The 16,987-nt window shown below is 44.0% G+C and overlaps 1 protein-coding gene across 4 annotated transcripts in view; it reads left to right on the top strand.

Moving 5' to 3' along the window:
* The window catches only part of SREBF2 (sterol regulatory element binding transcription factor 2), an 80,305-nt gene that overhangs the window by 46,897 nt on the left and 16,421 nt on the right, over window positions 1-16,987 (top strand). For all 4 annotated transcript variants that reach the window (XM_056523828.1, XM_056523827.1, XM_056523829.1 and 1 more), the window contains exons 10-16: window positions 4,536-4,797; window positions 4,898-5,067; window positions 11,205-11,376; window positions 11,545-11,656; window positions 13,904-14,016; window positions 14,776-14,905; window positions 16,057-16,222. In XM_056523828.1, coding sequence (XP_056379803.1) covers window positions 4,536-4,797; window positions 4,898-5,067; window positions 11,205-11,376; window positions 11,545-11,656; window positions 13,904-14,016; window positions 14,776-14,905; window positions 16,057-16,222 — 1,125 coding nt within the window. The remainder of the gene's footprint in view (window positions 1-4,535; window positions 4,798-4,897; window positions 5,068-11,204; window positions 11,377-11,544; window positions 11,657-13,903; window positions 14,017-14,775; window positions 14,906-16,056; window positions 16,223-16,987) is intronic.

Genomic DNA, 16,987 nt, shown 5'->3' with positions numbered 1-16,987 from the left:
TAAGGCTATGGTCGTGAGTAATTGCTAAGCAGGAGGGAGCGCGGCCGGGTTGTGTATGGGGGGCTGGAAGCATGGATCGAGTCCTGGGAGGGAGCAGTAAACTTTAACAGTGTTGACATTCTTTAATTATGAGAGGCATATGTAGGTCACTGTGTCAACTATGTGCCCATGTAGGGAAACTAGGTTAGCAGGTTGCCGTCTAAGGACAAGCCGGCTTGTTCTGAGACGGCAATCTGTGTATGACTTGGGCTCCTGACTCGAGCCTGCGTCACACCGGCCAGCCCCCAGCTTATTCTTGTAGCTGAGGGCCCGTGTGAATAGCAGACATGCGGCGATTGCCGCGGCTGGCTATTAACCCTTTAGATCGCCGCTGTCAAAGTTGACAGCGGCGTCTAAAGGGTCATTTAAACCATCCCTGGTCCGGTGGGGTGAATCGCCAGACCCCCCCCATCTCAGACCCCCCACCCAACCAACCCCCCGAATGCCCCCCCCGCCCCCACAGCACGATCGCGGGAGGGCGATCCACTGCTGAGGTAGCTGGAGGGCTTACCTCTCGTCCTGTGCTGGATGCTGCGCTGTGAATGGAAAAGCCTGGCAGAACCAGGCTTTATCAATCGAGCGCAGAACACACAACAATGTGGTTCTACGAAACCACATTGATCTGTATGAGGAATCTACTGATTCCTCCTAAAAGTCCCCTAAGGAGACTAAAAGTGTAAAAAAAAAAAAAAAAAAATATTTGAATAAAAAGGTTAAAAACACACACATTAACCCCTTCCATATTAAAAGTGTGAATCACCCCCCTTTTCCCAAATTCCATATAAAAAATATGTAAAAAAAATAAACATATGTGGTATCGCCATGTGTGTAAATGTCCGAACTATAAAAATATAATGTTAATTAAACCGCAAGGTCAATGGCGTACACGTAAAAAAAAAAAAAAAAAAAATTCCAATGTCCAAAATTGGTCACTTTGCATAGCCTAAAAATTTTTTATAAAATGGTACCGATAAACACTTCAGATCATGGCGCAAAGAATGTGCCCTCATACCGCCCCGTATATGGACAAATAAAGTTATAGGGGTCAGAAGATGACAATTTTACACATACTAATTTTGGTGCATGTAGTTATCATTTTTTAAAAGTAGTAAAATGAAACAAAACCTTTATAAATTAGGCATCCTTGTAACTGTATGGACCTATAGAATAAAGATATGGTGTCATTTTTACCGAAAAGTGCACTGCATAGAATCGGAAGCCCCCAAAAGTTACAAAATGGCATTTTTGTTTTTCCAATTTTGCCCCACAAATATTTTTTTCTGGTTTCGACGTAAATTTTGTGGTAAAATGACTGATGGGATTATAAGGTACAATGTGCAAATTTGAAAGTTTAAGATTTTTAGAAGGTGATGAGGAAAAAACGTAAGTGCAAAAAACTGAAAAACCCTGCGTCCTTAAGGGGTTAATGATGATTGGTATATCTGGGTTAATTGACATGGGAAGTAAACAAAGAGTTAGAGGAATACATTGTGAAAATAACAGTGCATAGAGGGATATACAGAATACAGTATGGTCAGTAGGAGCAAAGAGACCTGTGCTTACTGAGCTGGCAGCTTGGTTGAGGATGTGAGAACTAGGGATCGACCGATATCGATTTTTTTTTTTAGGGCCGATACCGATAATCTGTGACCTTTCAGGCCGATAGCCGATAACTTGTACCGGTATAAGTTATCGGCTATTTCACCCGCCAGATATCATGTATGATGTATGAGTGATATGTGTATGATGTCTGTGTGATGTGTGTATGATGTATGTGTGATATGTGTGTATGTAATGTATGATGTATGTGTGATGTGTGTGTATGATGTATGTGTGATGTGTGTTTATGATATCTGTGTGATGTGTATGATGTATGTGTGTATGATGTATTTGATGTGTGTATGATGTATGTGTGATATCTGTGTGATGTGTATGATGTGTGTATGATGTGTGTGTGTGTGTATGATGTCTGTGTATATGTGATGTGTGTATGAGGTCTGTGTATGTGTGATGTATGTGTATGATGTCTGTGTATGTGTGATGTGTGTGTGTGTGTGTATGTAATGTATGATGTGGCAGGGCAGCGGCAGGTGTATGTATGATGTGTGCATATGTATGGTGTGAGTGTATTTGTGTATGATGTATGTGTGATGTGTGTATGTAATGTATGCTGTGGGGGGGGGGGGGGGCAGTGGCGGGGGTGTGTATGTATGATATGGGGGCAGTGGCCAGTGTATGTATATGTGTATGCATGAATGTTTTGTACAGGGGAGGACTGACACGTTGGGCATTAGGGCAGTGCCCAAGGGCCCGTGTCTTTTATTTTCAGTGGCTTCTGGCCACCCGCACTAAATTGCACCCCCAAAATCCCGCCCCCTTCATACTCACCCGCCAACCAAGAGCCCCACGGATGCACGCAAACACGCCCGAACCAAAACTACAACTTCCAGCATGTTGCACCATAACCTGAACTGTAGAACTAAGTGTAACATGCTGGGAGTTGTAGTTTTGGTTCAGGTCAGCTGCAGAGCCATAGGATGCATCAGGGCATGCTGGGTGTTGTAGTTACTAACTGCAATTCCCAGTATTCCTTGACACAGCCTATGGTTCTGCAGCTGACACAAACCAAAACTAAAACTCCCAGCATGTTACGCAATAACCTTAACTGTCCTACTATACAGTGCAACATGCTGCAACACCCACACAACCATAGGCTGTATCAGGGCATGCTGTGTGTTGTAGTTATCTAGTAACTAAATGCAACTTCCAGCATTTTCTGACACATAAATTAGAGTAAATAAAATGCACCACACAAACTGGAGAAGAACCCCCCCCCCCAGTAACACAGCATTGTTCACTGTTATGCAATCAAAAGACTCCATATATAAGTCCCTATGAAGACTGAAAAATAGTGATTAAAATATCACGTGTGAATGAGCCCCTTTCCTAATAAAAGTTTTCCATTTCTTTAAATAAAAATAATGTACAAAAATAAACATAAGTGGTATCGCTGCATGTGAAAATGTCCAGACTATTAAAATATAATGTTAATTAAACCGTACGGTCAACGGTGTAAATGTATTTTTGGTCACTTCATATGAGACATTTTTTATAAGGTGATCAAAAAGTTACATGTAGACTTTTCTGGGCTTCCCTCAGGTGTAAAAGGAGCTACAGCTCTCCGGCCGCTAATAGCCTGGCATGCTGCGATCACCGTGGCCGCTATTAAACCATTAGATCACCGCTGTTAAAGTTGACTGCAGTGTCTAAAGGAATCTTATATCCATCCCTGGTGGTCTAGTGGGGTGGATCAGACTATTTTGGTTGAAATTATTTTATCTACCAGGACAAGTGGATTTTCTTGAGTAACAAGTAGATTGTGTTCCGCTTTAGTCCCTTGGACAAGTAGTTTTTTTTTTTTTTTTTTTTCTACACCCCTGGGTTGGATGATTGGGTAGATATACACCTGACCGAACATATACACATGGAGATATTTGTATCTAGGGTGTACAAAGATGGCATCAAAAGTGTACATATATATGTGTGTACACATGATGGAATATGTATACATATTTTCCTCTATGTCTAAGGTTATGAGAAAAGGGATCACCTAGCTGAGAGGTGATGTCACCTGACCAGGAGGCGGTGCTCAAAAATAAAAGTTAAGAGAAATAGATCACCTGGCTGGGAGGGGATATAGAGACAATCTGGGGGACATTTCAATGGGGTGGATGAACCGGCGGGGGTCGTTTGATAAGTTCAGTGGCTTCATTAAGACCGTGGGGTTGAAAAGTCCTCAATTTGAAGATCCAGAACATTTCTCTTTTGACAAGATTTTGGAATCTGTTGGGGTTGTCGTTAGGGATGTGGTCTATGGGGCAGATGGTAATTGGGAAAAATTTTGACTTGAAACACCCGGACACCAAACATCTGGATAACCCTGCCAGGTTAACCATTGTCTGCTCCAGCACATCAGGAAAAATATAAGTGACAGGTCACTTTTTAAGGTGGATTCCACATTTATAGATATGTGGGGATTGTCACTCATGGATTTCTGTTGTGGATTTTCTTGCAAATCCTTGTAGGCTTTCTCATTCTCAAAACTCCATTGAAATAAAGCCTAAGAAGTTTGACTTTTATGGCTTATACAACCAGAAATACATTTATGATCAGTTACTTTAATCTTACAGTGCTAATCCAGAAAAAAGGCAAAACAACCCTGTCAGGCAGCTACCAATTGCCTTATATTCAAGAAAAAACTTCCCGACCATGTGAAAGAAATACCTGAATCAATTACCCATCTCTAGCAATCTAGTTGTATATTCTTATGTTCGTATCTTTATGGCTTCTAGGTCCCTGTTGAACTTCCTAAATAAAATAACCATTAGAGAATCATGTGCTTTTACAGTAAAGAATCCCTCTCTATGATGATCACCTCTATGAGACAACAGATGTTGGTCACATTTACATAATGAATTGTTCTTTCTTTAACACAGGGAGACTTCGGAGCAGCATCAGTGAATTTACAGACTTGCTTGTGTGTATTGGGCCGCTCTCTCCCTGCTTCTCGGTTTGACCTTGCATGTAGCCTATCCTGGAACGTTATACGTTGTAGCCTTCAAAAGATCAGTCTGGTACGATGGTTACTCAAACGTACTCCGGGCCACTGTAAGAAAGCAGAATTTCATGATGAAGCCACAACCAGTGCTCGGGATGCTGCCCTTGTGTATCATAAGTTGCACCAGCTCCATTTGACAGGTACTTTCCTAAATAGATGTCAGATACCCAAATTGTGAATCTGCATTAGTCAACAGTTCTCGCCCTACCTTATTGACCTTTTCTAATTTCTTGTCTTTAGGAAAGCTGCCATCAAGTTGGAATTGTTCAGGCCTCAATCTCTCACTATGTGCAGTAAATCTAGCAGAGTGTGCTGGGGACAAGATCTCACCAACCTTACTAGCAGAAATCCATCTAACCACAGCTGTACAGATGAAGGTCACCTTCTCGAGGAGATTCTCTTTCCTGTCTGTAAGTTCCATTGACACAAGTGACAAACTCTATTCAAACTCTTCTCTACTGCAATTACATAGTGAGGAGCAAAAGTGGGCCCAGGACCTTGTGCTGTTGATTGAGGGCCCAATTAAATATACATTCATCACTTATTTTGATATAAAATGTATATGTGTGTTTGTTACAGTTCAAAATATTTAAATGTACATGCACTATAAGAATATACAATTGTGTTGTATCAATGAGAAGGAAATGTACTGTCTCTGCATATATAACCTTTATGCTTCAAGGCATGTGAAAGCGTTACTGTCATTCCTTCAAACTTTTGACTTATTGTACTAAACTATTTTTAGTAGGGACCCGCTTATTCAGGTCTGCCATCTGTGTGTGTTTGTTTATTATTGCCACATGCATTTTGTGTCCCTCATGTATCCATTGGATCATTGGATACATTTACATCTCCTTGTTATTGAAGTGCACTCTATTTCTTGTAACATTTTGTATGTGGAAATAGACACTGATACAAATGAATGCGTGAAGAGTGGACTCCTCCTCTGGCCGGTTCCCTAAACCCGCTGGAGGTCTGGATGATTGCGGTCCGCATCTGGACCTCTGGTTTAACCTCTTGGGGACGAAAGGCATACCTGTACGCCTTGTCCTGCTCCCCCTCTATGACGCACACTCAGGAGGTGAGCGCGGGTCATAGCGGGGTGGTCCCAGTGACTATCAGCCGCTGGGACTTGTGGCTAATGACGGACATCACCGATCACAGTGATGCCCGGCATTAACCTCTTAGACGCCACGATCTAAGTTGATTGCGGCGTCTAAAATGTAAAAAAAAAAAAAAAACACGATTGCATGTAATAGTCCCCTATGGACTATAAAATTGTGTTTAAAAAATAAAAAAAGGAATACGTGGTGTAACCCCTTCCCCCATAAAAGAATCATAAGGATAACACTGCCCTAGGGGGCAGGCTTCCCTAGTTAGGAGCCAAGAGCATTTGAAGTAAGCTCATTTCTGGCACCTTCCCTCAGTTGAGACTGATAGCTCCAGCATCCAATCAGGAGACCCCCTCGAGCTATCATTCATAGGGGAGAGCTGAGCTCTGGGCACCTTCTGTTTAACCCCTTTAGGACCAGACCAATTTTATTTTTTGCATTTTCGTTTTTTGCCTCCTCGCTTCTAAAAATCATAACTCTTTTTTTTTAGATTTTTTTTTAAATATTTTATCTATATATCTACATATCTGCAGACTAGTATGAGGGCTTGTCTTTTGCGTAACCAGTTGTCCTTAGTAATGACATCACTCATTTTACCATAAAATGTATGGCGCAACTAAAAAAAATACTATTTGTGTGGCGAAATTGAAAAGAAAACTGGAATTTTACAAATTTTGAAAGGTTTTGTTTTCAAGCCGTACAATCTATGGTAAATGACGTGTTTGTTTTCTTTATTCTGTGGGTCAATACGATTAAAATGATACCCATGATTGCATACTTTTAGGTTATTGTGCCGCTTTAAAAAAATCGCAAATTTTTTACTAAATTAGTACGTTTAAAATCCTTCTATTTTGACAACCTTTTTCACTTTTTCGTATAAGTGGCGGTATGAGGTCTCGTTTTTTGCGCCGTGATCTATACTCCATTGATACCACATTTGCGTATATAAAACTCTTAATACATTTTTATAATTTTTTTTTTTTTTTTAATGTGATGTGACAATAAAGCAGCAATTTTGGACCTTTTTTTATTTTTTTATACGTTTAGGCCATTCACATTACGGGATGATTAACATTATATTTCTCGATTGGCTCCATTGGGGGACAAAGACCGTGGGTGGCTGCTGTCTCTAGGAGGTGTGACATATACCCGCCTTCAGGCTCTGAGCTAATCAGTTTAAGCTTATTGTCTGAAGGAGGTGGACATGGTCTGGATTTCTCCAGACCAGGACTTCTGATTTTTTGTTTTCCTAGTATAGGAACGTGTTAGTTTTTTATTCCTTTTTCTTTTCTGTTTTCAGGTGGGGACTCCGGTTCCGTTTCCCCATTGCGAGTAAGGGGGCACAGACATTGCGTATATGCGCTGTTCACCCCCCCCTCGCCAACGGTCAGCGATGGGTTGGTACCTCATGGGTCCGGGTCCCCCTATTTCCCTGCTCGCCTCGCTCGCGCATAGCAGCCAGGCGTGATGCAGGTAACTAAAGCTGACTGAAGACTTCACTGAAGACTCCATTAGGTAAGTTCTTCTGACTGAGGTAAGTACCCCCTTTTTCTCCACAGGTACGGACTCGCAACCTCTGGAGACCCCCTGTTTTGGCCCACCTTCAGGTTATGGGGCTGGCTGATACAGGGGCTGCACTTTATTCTGGGGGAGCAGTGGGACCTGAGGGGGCATGTAATACGGGGCACTTCACTTTATTGTGTGTGTGTGTGCTTGGTACAACTACGTCCACAGCGCCTTATTTGCGGCTGTCAGCCGCGGCGCTGTTTCGGGCCAGGCGCTCTCAGCGCCAGCTTGCTTTCGCTTTGCCGACAGCGCCTTATACGCAGCTGACAGCCGCGGCGCTGCTATGAGCCGGGCGCTTCAGCGCCGGCTTACTTTCACTTTCGCCGGCAGTCTCTGCCGGCGCTTAGACCGCCCACTTACATGTGCGCTCGGGGACAAGGAGCAGGCGCCATGACAGTTCTTTTCGGCCGGTCTGTAGCTCCGCCCACAGGGCTGAGAGCTCTCAGAGGCGCGAAGCAGCCTCCAATTAGCGCCATGGGCGCGATGTTCAGTGAGAAGGGGTCAGTAGGCACGCCCCTCTCTTCCTATTGGCTGGCCTGTTCATTTACTCTAGCTGCACGGAGCGAGTTCTCCTCACTGCAGCTGACAGGGGACACAGACAAGGGTGAGAAAGTTCCTGTCTTCTTTTCCCAGTGGTCCCCAAGAAGGACGGTTCTGTGCGACCAATCCTAGACCTCAAGTGTCTCAACCGTCACCTTCTCATCCGCCACTTCCGAATGGAATCTCTCCGTTCGGTGGTGGCGTCCCTGGAACAAGGGGAGTTCCTTTCATTGGTGGACATCAAGGATGCCTACCTCCATGTGCCAATATTTCCAGGCCATCATCGGTACCTCCACTTTGCGGTTCCGGAGGGGCACTTTCAATTTGTAGCCCTTCCCTTCAGTCTAGCCACGGCTCCTCGGGTCTTTACAAAGATCCTTGCGCCAGTGATGGGCCTGTTACGGTCGAGGGGAATCTCGGTGATACCCTATCTGGACGACCTTCTCATCAAGGCTCCAACCAGAGCCCAGACTCTGGAGAATCTGGACGTCACTCTCCACACTCTGACTCGCTTCGGGTGGATGGTCAACCGGGACAAGTCAGTCCTCCGTCCTACCCAGTCTCTAACCTTCCTGGGACTTCGATTCGACACGCCCTCTGCCAGAATTTGTCTTCCGCCGGACAAACGTCTGGCGCTGCGGTCGGGGGTCCGCTCCCTTCGGACCCAGGTATAAGTCTCCAGCCGCACTTGAATGGAAGTCCTGGGTCGGATGGTGGCAACTATGGAGGCCGTACCCTTTGCCCAGTTTCATTACAGCCCTCTTCTACTGGCGATTCTCTCTCGATGGAACAGGTCTCCTCTGTCCCTCGATCGTCAGATTGTTCTCCCTCGCAGGGTCCGTCAGTCTCTGCTCTGGTGGCTCGGCTCCCCCCTTCTGCTCCAAGGGCGGTCGTTTCTTCCCCTTCAATGGCAGGTTGTTACAACAGGTCCAGCCTGTTGGGCTGGGGCGGTGTGTTCAGGGATTGGACGGTTCAGGGACTCTGGTCTCCCCAGGAGACCTTTCTTCCGATAAACATATTGGAATTACGGGCGATTCTTCTTTGTCTTCTTCATTGGGAATCCTGTCTTCAGTCCCGTCCTGTCCGCGTCCAGTCGGACAACGCCACGGCTGTGGCGTACATAAATCGACAGGGCGGCACTCGCAGCTCGGCAGCTATGGCCGATGTGACCAAGGTTCTCACCTGGGCGGAGAGCGAGGTTCCGGCCATTTCGTCAATTCACATTCCGGGAGTGCTAAACTGGGAAGCGGACTTCCTCAGTCGGTCATCACCCGACCCCGGCGAGTGGTCTCTACATCCGGAGGTCTTCGCGCAGCTCTGCGACCTCTGGGGCATTCCGGACGTGGACCTCTTTGCGTCCCGACACAATCGGAAGATCCTTCCTTTTGTGTCCAAGTCCCGGGACCCTCAGGCTCTGGCCGTGGACGCCCTAGTGATTCCTTGGGTGGGGTTTGTCCTACCCTATCTGTTCCCTCCTCTCCGCTCCTTCCCAGTGTGCTGAGGAAGCTCAAGGCAGAGGACGTCCCCGCCATTCTGGTAGCGCCAGATTGGCCCCGAAGGTCGTGGTACGGTGACGTAGTCAGGCTACTGGACGACGCTCCACTGCGCCTTCCGCTCCGCCTTGACCTGCTCTCTCAGGGTCCTCTATGCCACCCCAATTTACAGTCGCTGCATTTGACGGCGTGGCGGTTGGGACCACGGTTTTGAGGGACCGCGGGTTCTCTTCTTAAGTCATTCACACCATGCTCAAGGCTCATAAGTCCTCCTCCGCAAGAATTTACCACCGTACTTGGCGGTCTTATTTTCGTTGGTGTGAAGCTCAGGACTTCAGAATTTGGTTCTGAGTGCCCTCCAGGGTGCACCCTTTGAGCCCCTTAGAGAGGTGTCTCTCCGCCTCCTTTCTTGGAAAGTGGCGTTTCTTGTTGCTATCACCTCCATCCGTCGCAAGGGACAACCTGCTTCCAAGGCCACCATTTCTCGGTGGATTCGGTCCGCCATTTCGGAAGCCTATCGCTGTAAGGGAAAGATTCCTCCTTTCAGGGTTGTGGCTCATTCTACCCGTTCTGTTGGGGCATCCTGGGCTCTCCAGAATAGAGCCTTGGCCTCGCAGATTTGCAAGGCGGCTACCTGGTCATCTTCCCACACTTTCTCGAGGTTTTACAGAGTTCATACTTTCGCATCGGCGGATGCTAGTCTGGGTTGTAAAGTGTTGCAGGCGGCAGTGGATCGGCCATCTGCCTGACTGCTCATCTGCCCACCCAAGGGACGGCTTTGTTACATCCCACGGTCTGTGTCCCCCAATGGAGCCGTTAGAGAAAAGGAGATTTGTTTACTTACCGTAAAATCTCTTTCTCGAAGGATCCATTGGGGGACACAGCTCCCGCCCTTTTTGGGATTTTCCTTTGGTTCTCTGTCCGAGGGTGTGTTCAGTTATGTTTTTTCTTCTGGTTCTCGGACAGTTTTGGGTTTTTCTTTGACCTGTTGGTCTCCTCCTATTGCTCTGGAACTTAAACTGATTAGCTCAGAGCCTGAAGGCGGGTATATCCTTCTGGGAGGAGCCGACTTTTTTTATTACCATAGTGTCACACCACCTAGAGACAGCAGCATACACCCACGGTCTGTGTCCCCCAATGGATCCTTCAAGAAAGAGATTTTATGATAAGTAAACAAAAATCTCCTTTTTAATAGTTCAGGCATTTACGCACGCGGCGATACCAAATATGTTTATAATCTTTTATATTTTTTTTTTTACTCTTTTTGGGGGTAAAATGGGAAAAACGGACAGTTTACCTTTTTATTGGGGGAGGGGATTTTTTCCTTTTATTTTAATTTTTTAATTTTTACACTGTTTATGTTCCCAAAGGGGACTATTTATAGAAATCACTTTATTGCTAATACTGTTCAGTGCTATGCATAAGGCTCGGTCTCGGACCAGAGCAGAAGACCCCTGGAGACGGCCGGAGGCAGGTGAGGGGACCTCCGGGCGCCATTACAGATGATCGGATCCCCGCAGCAGTGCGGCGGCGATCCGATCATCCATATTAAGTGCCGCAGATGTCGTGATCTGTATTAATCACGGCATCTGAGGGGTTAATGGCAGACATCGGCGCGATCGCTGAAGTCCGCCATTACCGGCGGGTCCCCGGCTGCTGATAGCAGCAGGGACCTGCCGCACATTACGCGAGCATCGGTCTGATGCTCGTGGTCATATTCATGATGTAAATGTACGTCATGGTGCGTTAAGTACCACCACACCATGACGTACTTTTACGTCCGATGTTGTTAAGAGGTTAATAAAGATTACTGACCATTTGACTTTCTCATTTTAGGCATATTTCTTGGGGTGTGCCCAAAGTAGCAGCTCTTCCAGTGACTCAGAGTCTCTACCAGAATCCTTACGCTGGCTGACGCACCCTCTGGGTAAACACTTCTTCATCAATTCCAACTGGACTGTGAAGACTGCATCAAAAGAATCCATATACAGCTCTTCAAGAAACCCAGGTATGAGACTTCCCCCACAGACTTAACCACTGTGTCAATAAGCAATGAAGGCAAGGGGTAAACCAAAAAAATGATATTCATCAGATGAATTTCTGTCAGATTGGTTACAGTTTACTGCTTTAATATTGAGCCATTGTGTAACCACACACTGTTCATTTCCTCCTACAGCTGACCCCATTGCTCAAATCCATCGGGCATTTTGTGAATCTTTGCTGGAGAAAGCATTGTATGCGCTTGCAAAACCAGAAGCTCCCAAAATGTCACTGGAAGAAGAAAGCTGGTACGAATCATTCCAAATATTTCCATTCATGCTGGGCTGTATGTAGGTGCTAAAATAGGTAGATAACCATGGTATACGACCCTTTTCTAAATATTGAAATAGCTTTGTTGCTCTTATTCACTTCCACCTTGACTATTGTAACTCTTTACCAATTGGTCTTTCCTTCTCTAAACTCTCCCCTCACTAGTCCATCCTAAATGCTGTAGCCAGACTTATCTTCCTCTCCAGCCGTTACACCGATGCCTACCCCCTGTGTCAGTCACACTTGCTAAACATTCAGTCCAGAATAGAGTCTTACCCACAAAGCTCTCCACAATGCTGCATCTCCTCCCACATCTTTGTCTACCATCCTACAATGATCTAAAACTAACCTCTCCTATAATCTAAACCTCTCCCTCCTGTCTCAAAGACTTTGCTTGTGCTGCACCGGTTCTCTGGAATACGATTCCCTGAACCCTCAGACTTATACATAACATCCACAGTTTAAAATGTGTCCTAAACACACATCTCTCCAAGCAGGCGTATAACATCCCCTAATCCAGTGTTTCCCAACCAGGATGCCTCCAGCTGTTTCAAAACTACAACTCCCAGCATGCCCGGACAGCTGTTGGCTGTCTGGGCATGCTGGGAGTTGTAGTTTTGCAAACGCTGTAGGCACCCTGCTTGGAAAGCACTGCCCTAATCTGTCTCACCTATTATCAGTATGTCCCTCCACTATCATTCGGCAGGGTCTCCTTACACTCAATCTACAATAAACAGTCAGGAAATGGCGGATGACTGGTTAACCCACCTTTTATGTAATCTACCTTACTGGCTGGATCATTGTTTATACAAAGTACTTGCTACCTATTGGCCCTTATTTACTAAGAGTGAAGTGTAGGTTTCTTTTGTGGGTTTTATTTCCCTACAATCTATTTTCCACAGTATTTACAAAAGTTTCCCTACATTTTGCACTTTTTCCCTACATTTTGCTTTTTTTTTATTTTAATTTTTTTTAACACCTGCTCTGATCTGTAGGGTTTTCCTCAGCTGAAATCCACAACATTTTCTGTGGAAACCTTAGTAAATATGTTGTTTTTTTGTGAAAATGTTGGGAACACGCCCCTTTTTGGTGAGCACGTCCCCTTTTCCCGACGGCCACGCCCCTTTTTCGGGTCTTATTAGCAAAATGGAGCATTAGTCTGGGTTTTTTCAATTCTGGCGCAAATTCTGGCCCACAACTCGACAAAACATGTCAGGTTTGCAATAGTAAATGAGGGCCATTGTCTTAACCCCATTCCTCATAGACTGGTTGAATAATCGGTGTCAATGTCTGATTTTTGTCTTTATTTGTACCCCCGAAGTGTGATATAATAATAATAATAATAAAAATATATATATATATATATATATATATATATATATATATATATATATATAATGATACTAATAATAATGCTACTACTACTAATAATAATAAAAATTAAAAAAACAATTAAAAAAAAAAACTAAAAATAATAATAATTAATTATTATTATTATTGAAATGGTTTGTGAACCTTGGCAACCTGCTTTGTATATGTTGCTACAAATGACTCGGCACTCGAGATAATGCTTATTTCATACGCAATCCAAGTAGATAACGTTTCGGTCAGGTATTGACCTTCATCAGATCTGGATTGCTGCGGAGTATAGTGCCTCAAGATGCGGCTAAACGCCGTGATATGGGTCCTGTGTAGAGCGACTGTGTTACTTGCTTTGTATTTGTTCCAACTAAAGTAAAAAGATTAATGAAAACGTAACAAACAGTTCCTATGCAGACCTACCTGTAGCCCATATTATCTTGTTCTCCATAGTTAACCCTTGTCTGTATTCTGATCCTGCTGTCATGTATTACTTCCCTGAAGTGAAAAGGAGTTGTGCTGTAGTAACCCAGCACCGGCCACTACACCAAGTATGGAGCTGTCTGCTTCCGGCTCTGTTTCTGTGTATGCCGGTGTCTCGGCTCTGACAAATAGCAGGAGTGCAGGGTATTGGCACCCACTGATCTGTTATTGATGCCTAGTCTAAGATATACAGTAAATAATGTTTTTGCTTGGAAAATTCTTTAAATTGTATATACCCCCAAACTTTGTCTAAATAATAGTTAGCTGTATAACAGAAACTCTTAAGTATAATGAAGGATTAAAAAGAAATCCACATCCTATTCTCCTGTCTTCAGGCTTGTTTAACATCTTACATGTGTTTTTTGTTTTGCTTTTCTTTGTAGCGAGTTTTCCAAAGCTCAACAATATCTGAAACTATTAAACGTGTTTGCGGATTCAGTAAGCGGCGTCACCTTCCTTCCCATCAGAGGTTCTTCCACCATGTTGACCTCTACTAGTAAGTAAAAGTGGACACATAAACTCACACTTGCCTAATTTGTATATTGTCTATTCCTTCCATTGAAAGACTTACATGATTTATTTTCACATTTTGGCTTACTACAATTTTTAACAAAGATCTAGTGCACCTGAGTGAGATTTTATACAAGAAAGGTCAAACTTCGCTGCAATTACTGCAGTATAGAGAACGTGCATGTCAGTGAAAGTATGTCCGTAATGGGAGATCGCTGGTGTTGTTAGATGGTGCTACCATTAATATGCACAGTCCACAAATTTCATCCAAACAGACATTTGAAAAGAACAGAGCACTTACCTCCAATGTTGCAACATGAATAGCTTCTTTATTACTCACTTAAAACCGGACATTGAGGGAGGCAGACAGGTGGAACAAACAGCGGGGGGTTCATATTACAACGGGCAATGGAACCATGTTGCGCCTTTGCGCTTCGTAAGGCCCTGATGAAGCGCAAGGGTGGGATATGGTTCTGTTACCATGTGAAACCCCCCCCCCCCCCCCCTGTGGTTTGTTCCACCTGTCCGCCTCCCTCAATGTCCGGTTTTAAGTGAGTAATAAAGAAGCTATTCATGTTGCAACATTGGAAGCGAGTGCCCTGTTCTCTTCAAATCTCTGTTTGGATGAAATGAGTGAGATTTTATACATTGGTATTAATCTAATGGAATAGTGTTCTGAATGGACGGTTGCATAGGAGAATTGTTAATGGTTTATGTTGTGACAGTGTAACTTGTCATTTTTCAGGTACAGATCCCATCTGTCGCTGGTGGTACTCTGTCACTTCAATGGCTGTAGGATGGCTACAGGGTGATGATACGGTAGTGAAATCCCATTATTTGGATGTGGAGAGGATACCCAAGCTGCTGGATGCAGAGTAAGTTTCTTAGTTATAACCTGTTAACCTCTGCCCAAATAGCTTTCATTCAGATAAGCATGGATATTAGAGTTTACATTATGTTTATCATATCTTTATCATGGTAATGGTAAGGCTGGGTTCATCCTGCTTTTTGTTAAAATATACACCTGGAAAAACTCCAGGTGTTTGTTTAATGAAGGCTGTGAGGCCAACAGTGGCATCTGTCACCCATAGTGTAATATAGGATTTGTGTGTGGTTTTTAAAGGCGTACTCCAGAATAGGAAAATTGTACTCCATACTGCCATCAGTAAAAAAAAAATAAAGAGGTACATACCTTCCTTCGCTCCCCCGGTGCCTCCGGTAACCCACTCCGGTCTCCGCCACGATCCTCTTCCTGGTTGCCGGTGGTTGGAGAGTCATACCACACTCAGCCAATCACCGGCCGCAGCAAAGTCCCGACTCGGCCGGCGATAGGCTGAGCGGCAGTGTGACGTTTTCCTCCCCGGCAGCCGAAAATGCCATACTGCCGCTCAGCCTATTGCCAGCCGAGTCTGGAGTTTGCTGCGGCCGGTGATTGGCTGAGTGTGGTATGACTCTCCAACCACCGGCAACCAGGAAGAGGTTCGTGGCAGAGACCAGAGTGGGTTGCCGGAGGCACCGGAGAAGCGAAGGAAGGTATGTACCGCTTTATTTTTTTTTACTGATGGCAGTATGGAGTACTCCTTTAAACGACCTTTCCATTTAATGGATGCCATTTTAGCCTAGGGGTTATGGATACCACTGTTACACATCTGTTTAGCATCCATCACTTATAAGCTATAATCACTTTATCTAGTCAAAAGCTCATGATTTGTCTTCTATATGGAAGCTATACAGTGGCATCCATCACTTGTAGGCTAATGTAGTATAACTTGTTTTGTAGGGTTCTGTCTATAAGAGTAGTGTAGTATACTAGCTATTCCATACTAGTATTTTTTTGTTTTGCAAGAACTAATGTATAATGTAAAAAAGGACACACTTATGACTTTAATCTAATGGAGATGTTTAGTGTGTACCTTGGGAGTTTTCCTCATGTACTTGCTTGGGGGAGACGCAATATAAACAAAGCATTAGTGAGGTTCTAATTTGTCTGATGTTTTTTTTAATGACTTTTCTTGTTTGTTATCAGGAACCCCTTAGTGAAAGCAGTCACTCACATGTGCAGAGCCTTGCAAATGTCTTTGTCTGGAAAGACTGACAGTGCACAGAATTCATTCAGTCATTGTGAGAAAGCCAGCGCCTTTTTGTGGAATAGTCTGAACATGAACAGCCCCTGCAATAATGATCTCAACAAGGTGACTATTGCGTAGATGGAGGTGATGCAGCCACTTTTCTGCTTGTTTTGCTTATTCAGTCTGTGAATCAGTGTCCATTATGTACAGCTGTTAAAGAAGGGAATATCTACTTGGTGTCACCATGGTGCATTGTTGTTGCATTGCATGTCTCGTTGGTGCCTGTGCAATGTTTCTTCAGTGCAGTATGGAGGCTTCAGTTGCATCATCTTAATAGACCAACATTTCTACAACGTCATTCTGCCATTTATTTATCTATTTATAAATTTTTGTTAATTAATGAATTATTTATTTATTGTTTAATTTATTTTATCCTCAATGTGATATAGGAGCTCAAACAAAAAATTGTCAAATATATAATTAGATTTATAGGAGGACGGCAAACCTCACATCAATTAGCATACATGTAAACTAGTGCACTGAACATTTCTTTTATGAAGAGTTGGTGCCCATTTGCTACTGTAACAACCCTTACAGTTGTGGCACAGTTGCTCACACGGTACAACTTCAGAGGTATGCAGCCATTTATTGCTAACCCAATAAATAAATATACATACATATACACACACACACACACACATATATATATATATATATATATATATATATATATATGTGTCAAGTATTTTCCTCAGGGAGAGGAACACCCCTTCCGGTGTAAAACAGAGATTCAAAAAAAGGCCATTAGCACTCCGCGGGCTTTCTGGGTAAGAAGTATGCAAAGTAACTCATCACACCACCTTCTCAGGTAGCGTGCCCTAAGATCAG

Source organism: Hyla sarda, chromosome 6 (genome assembly GCF_029499605.1).
Source record: "Hyla sarda isolate aHylSar1 chromosome 6, aHylSar1.hap1, whole genome shotgun sequence".
Lineage (NCBI taxonomy): Eukaryota > Metazoa > Chordata > Amphibia > Anura > Hylidae > Hyla > Hyla sarda.
The sequence above is the reverse complement of the archived record's forward strand: the minus strand, read 5'-3'. Positions and strand labels throughout refer to the sequence as shown.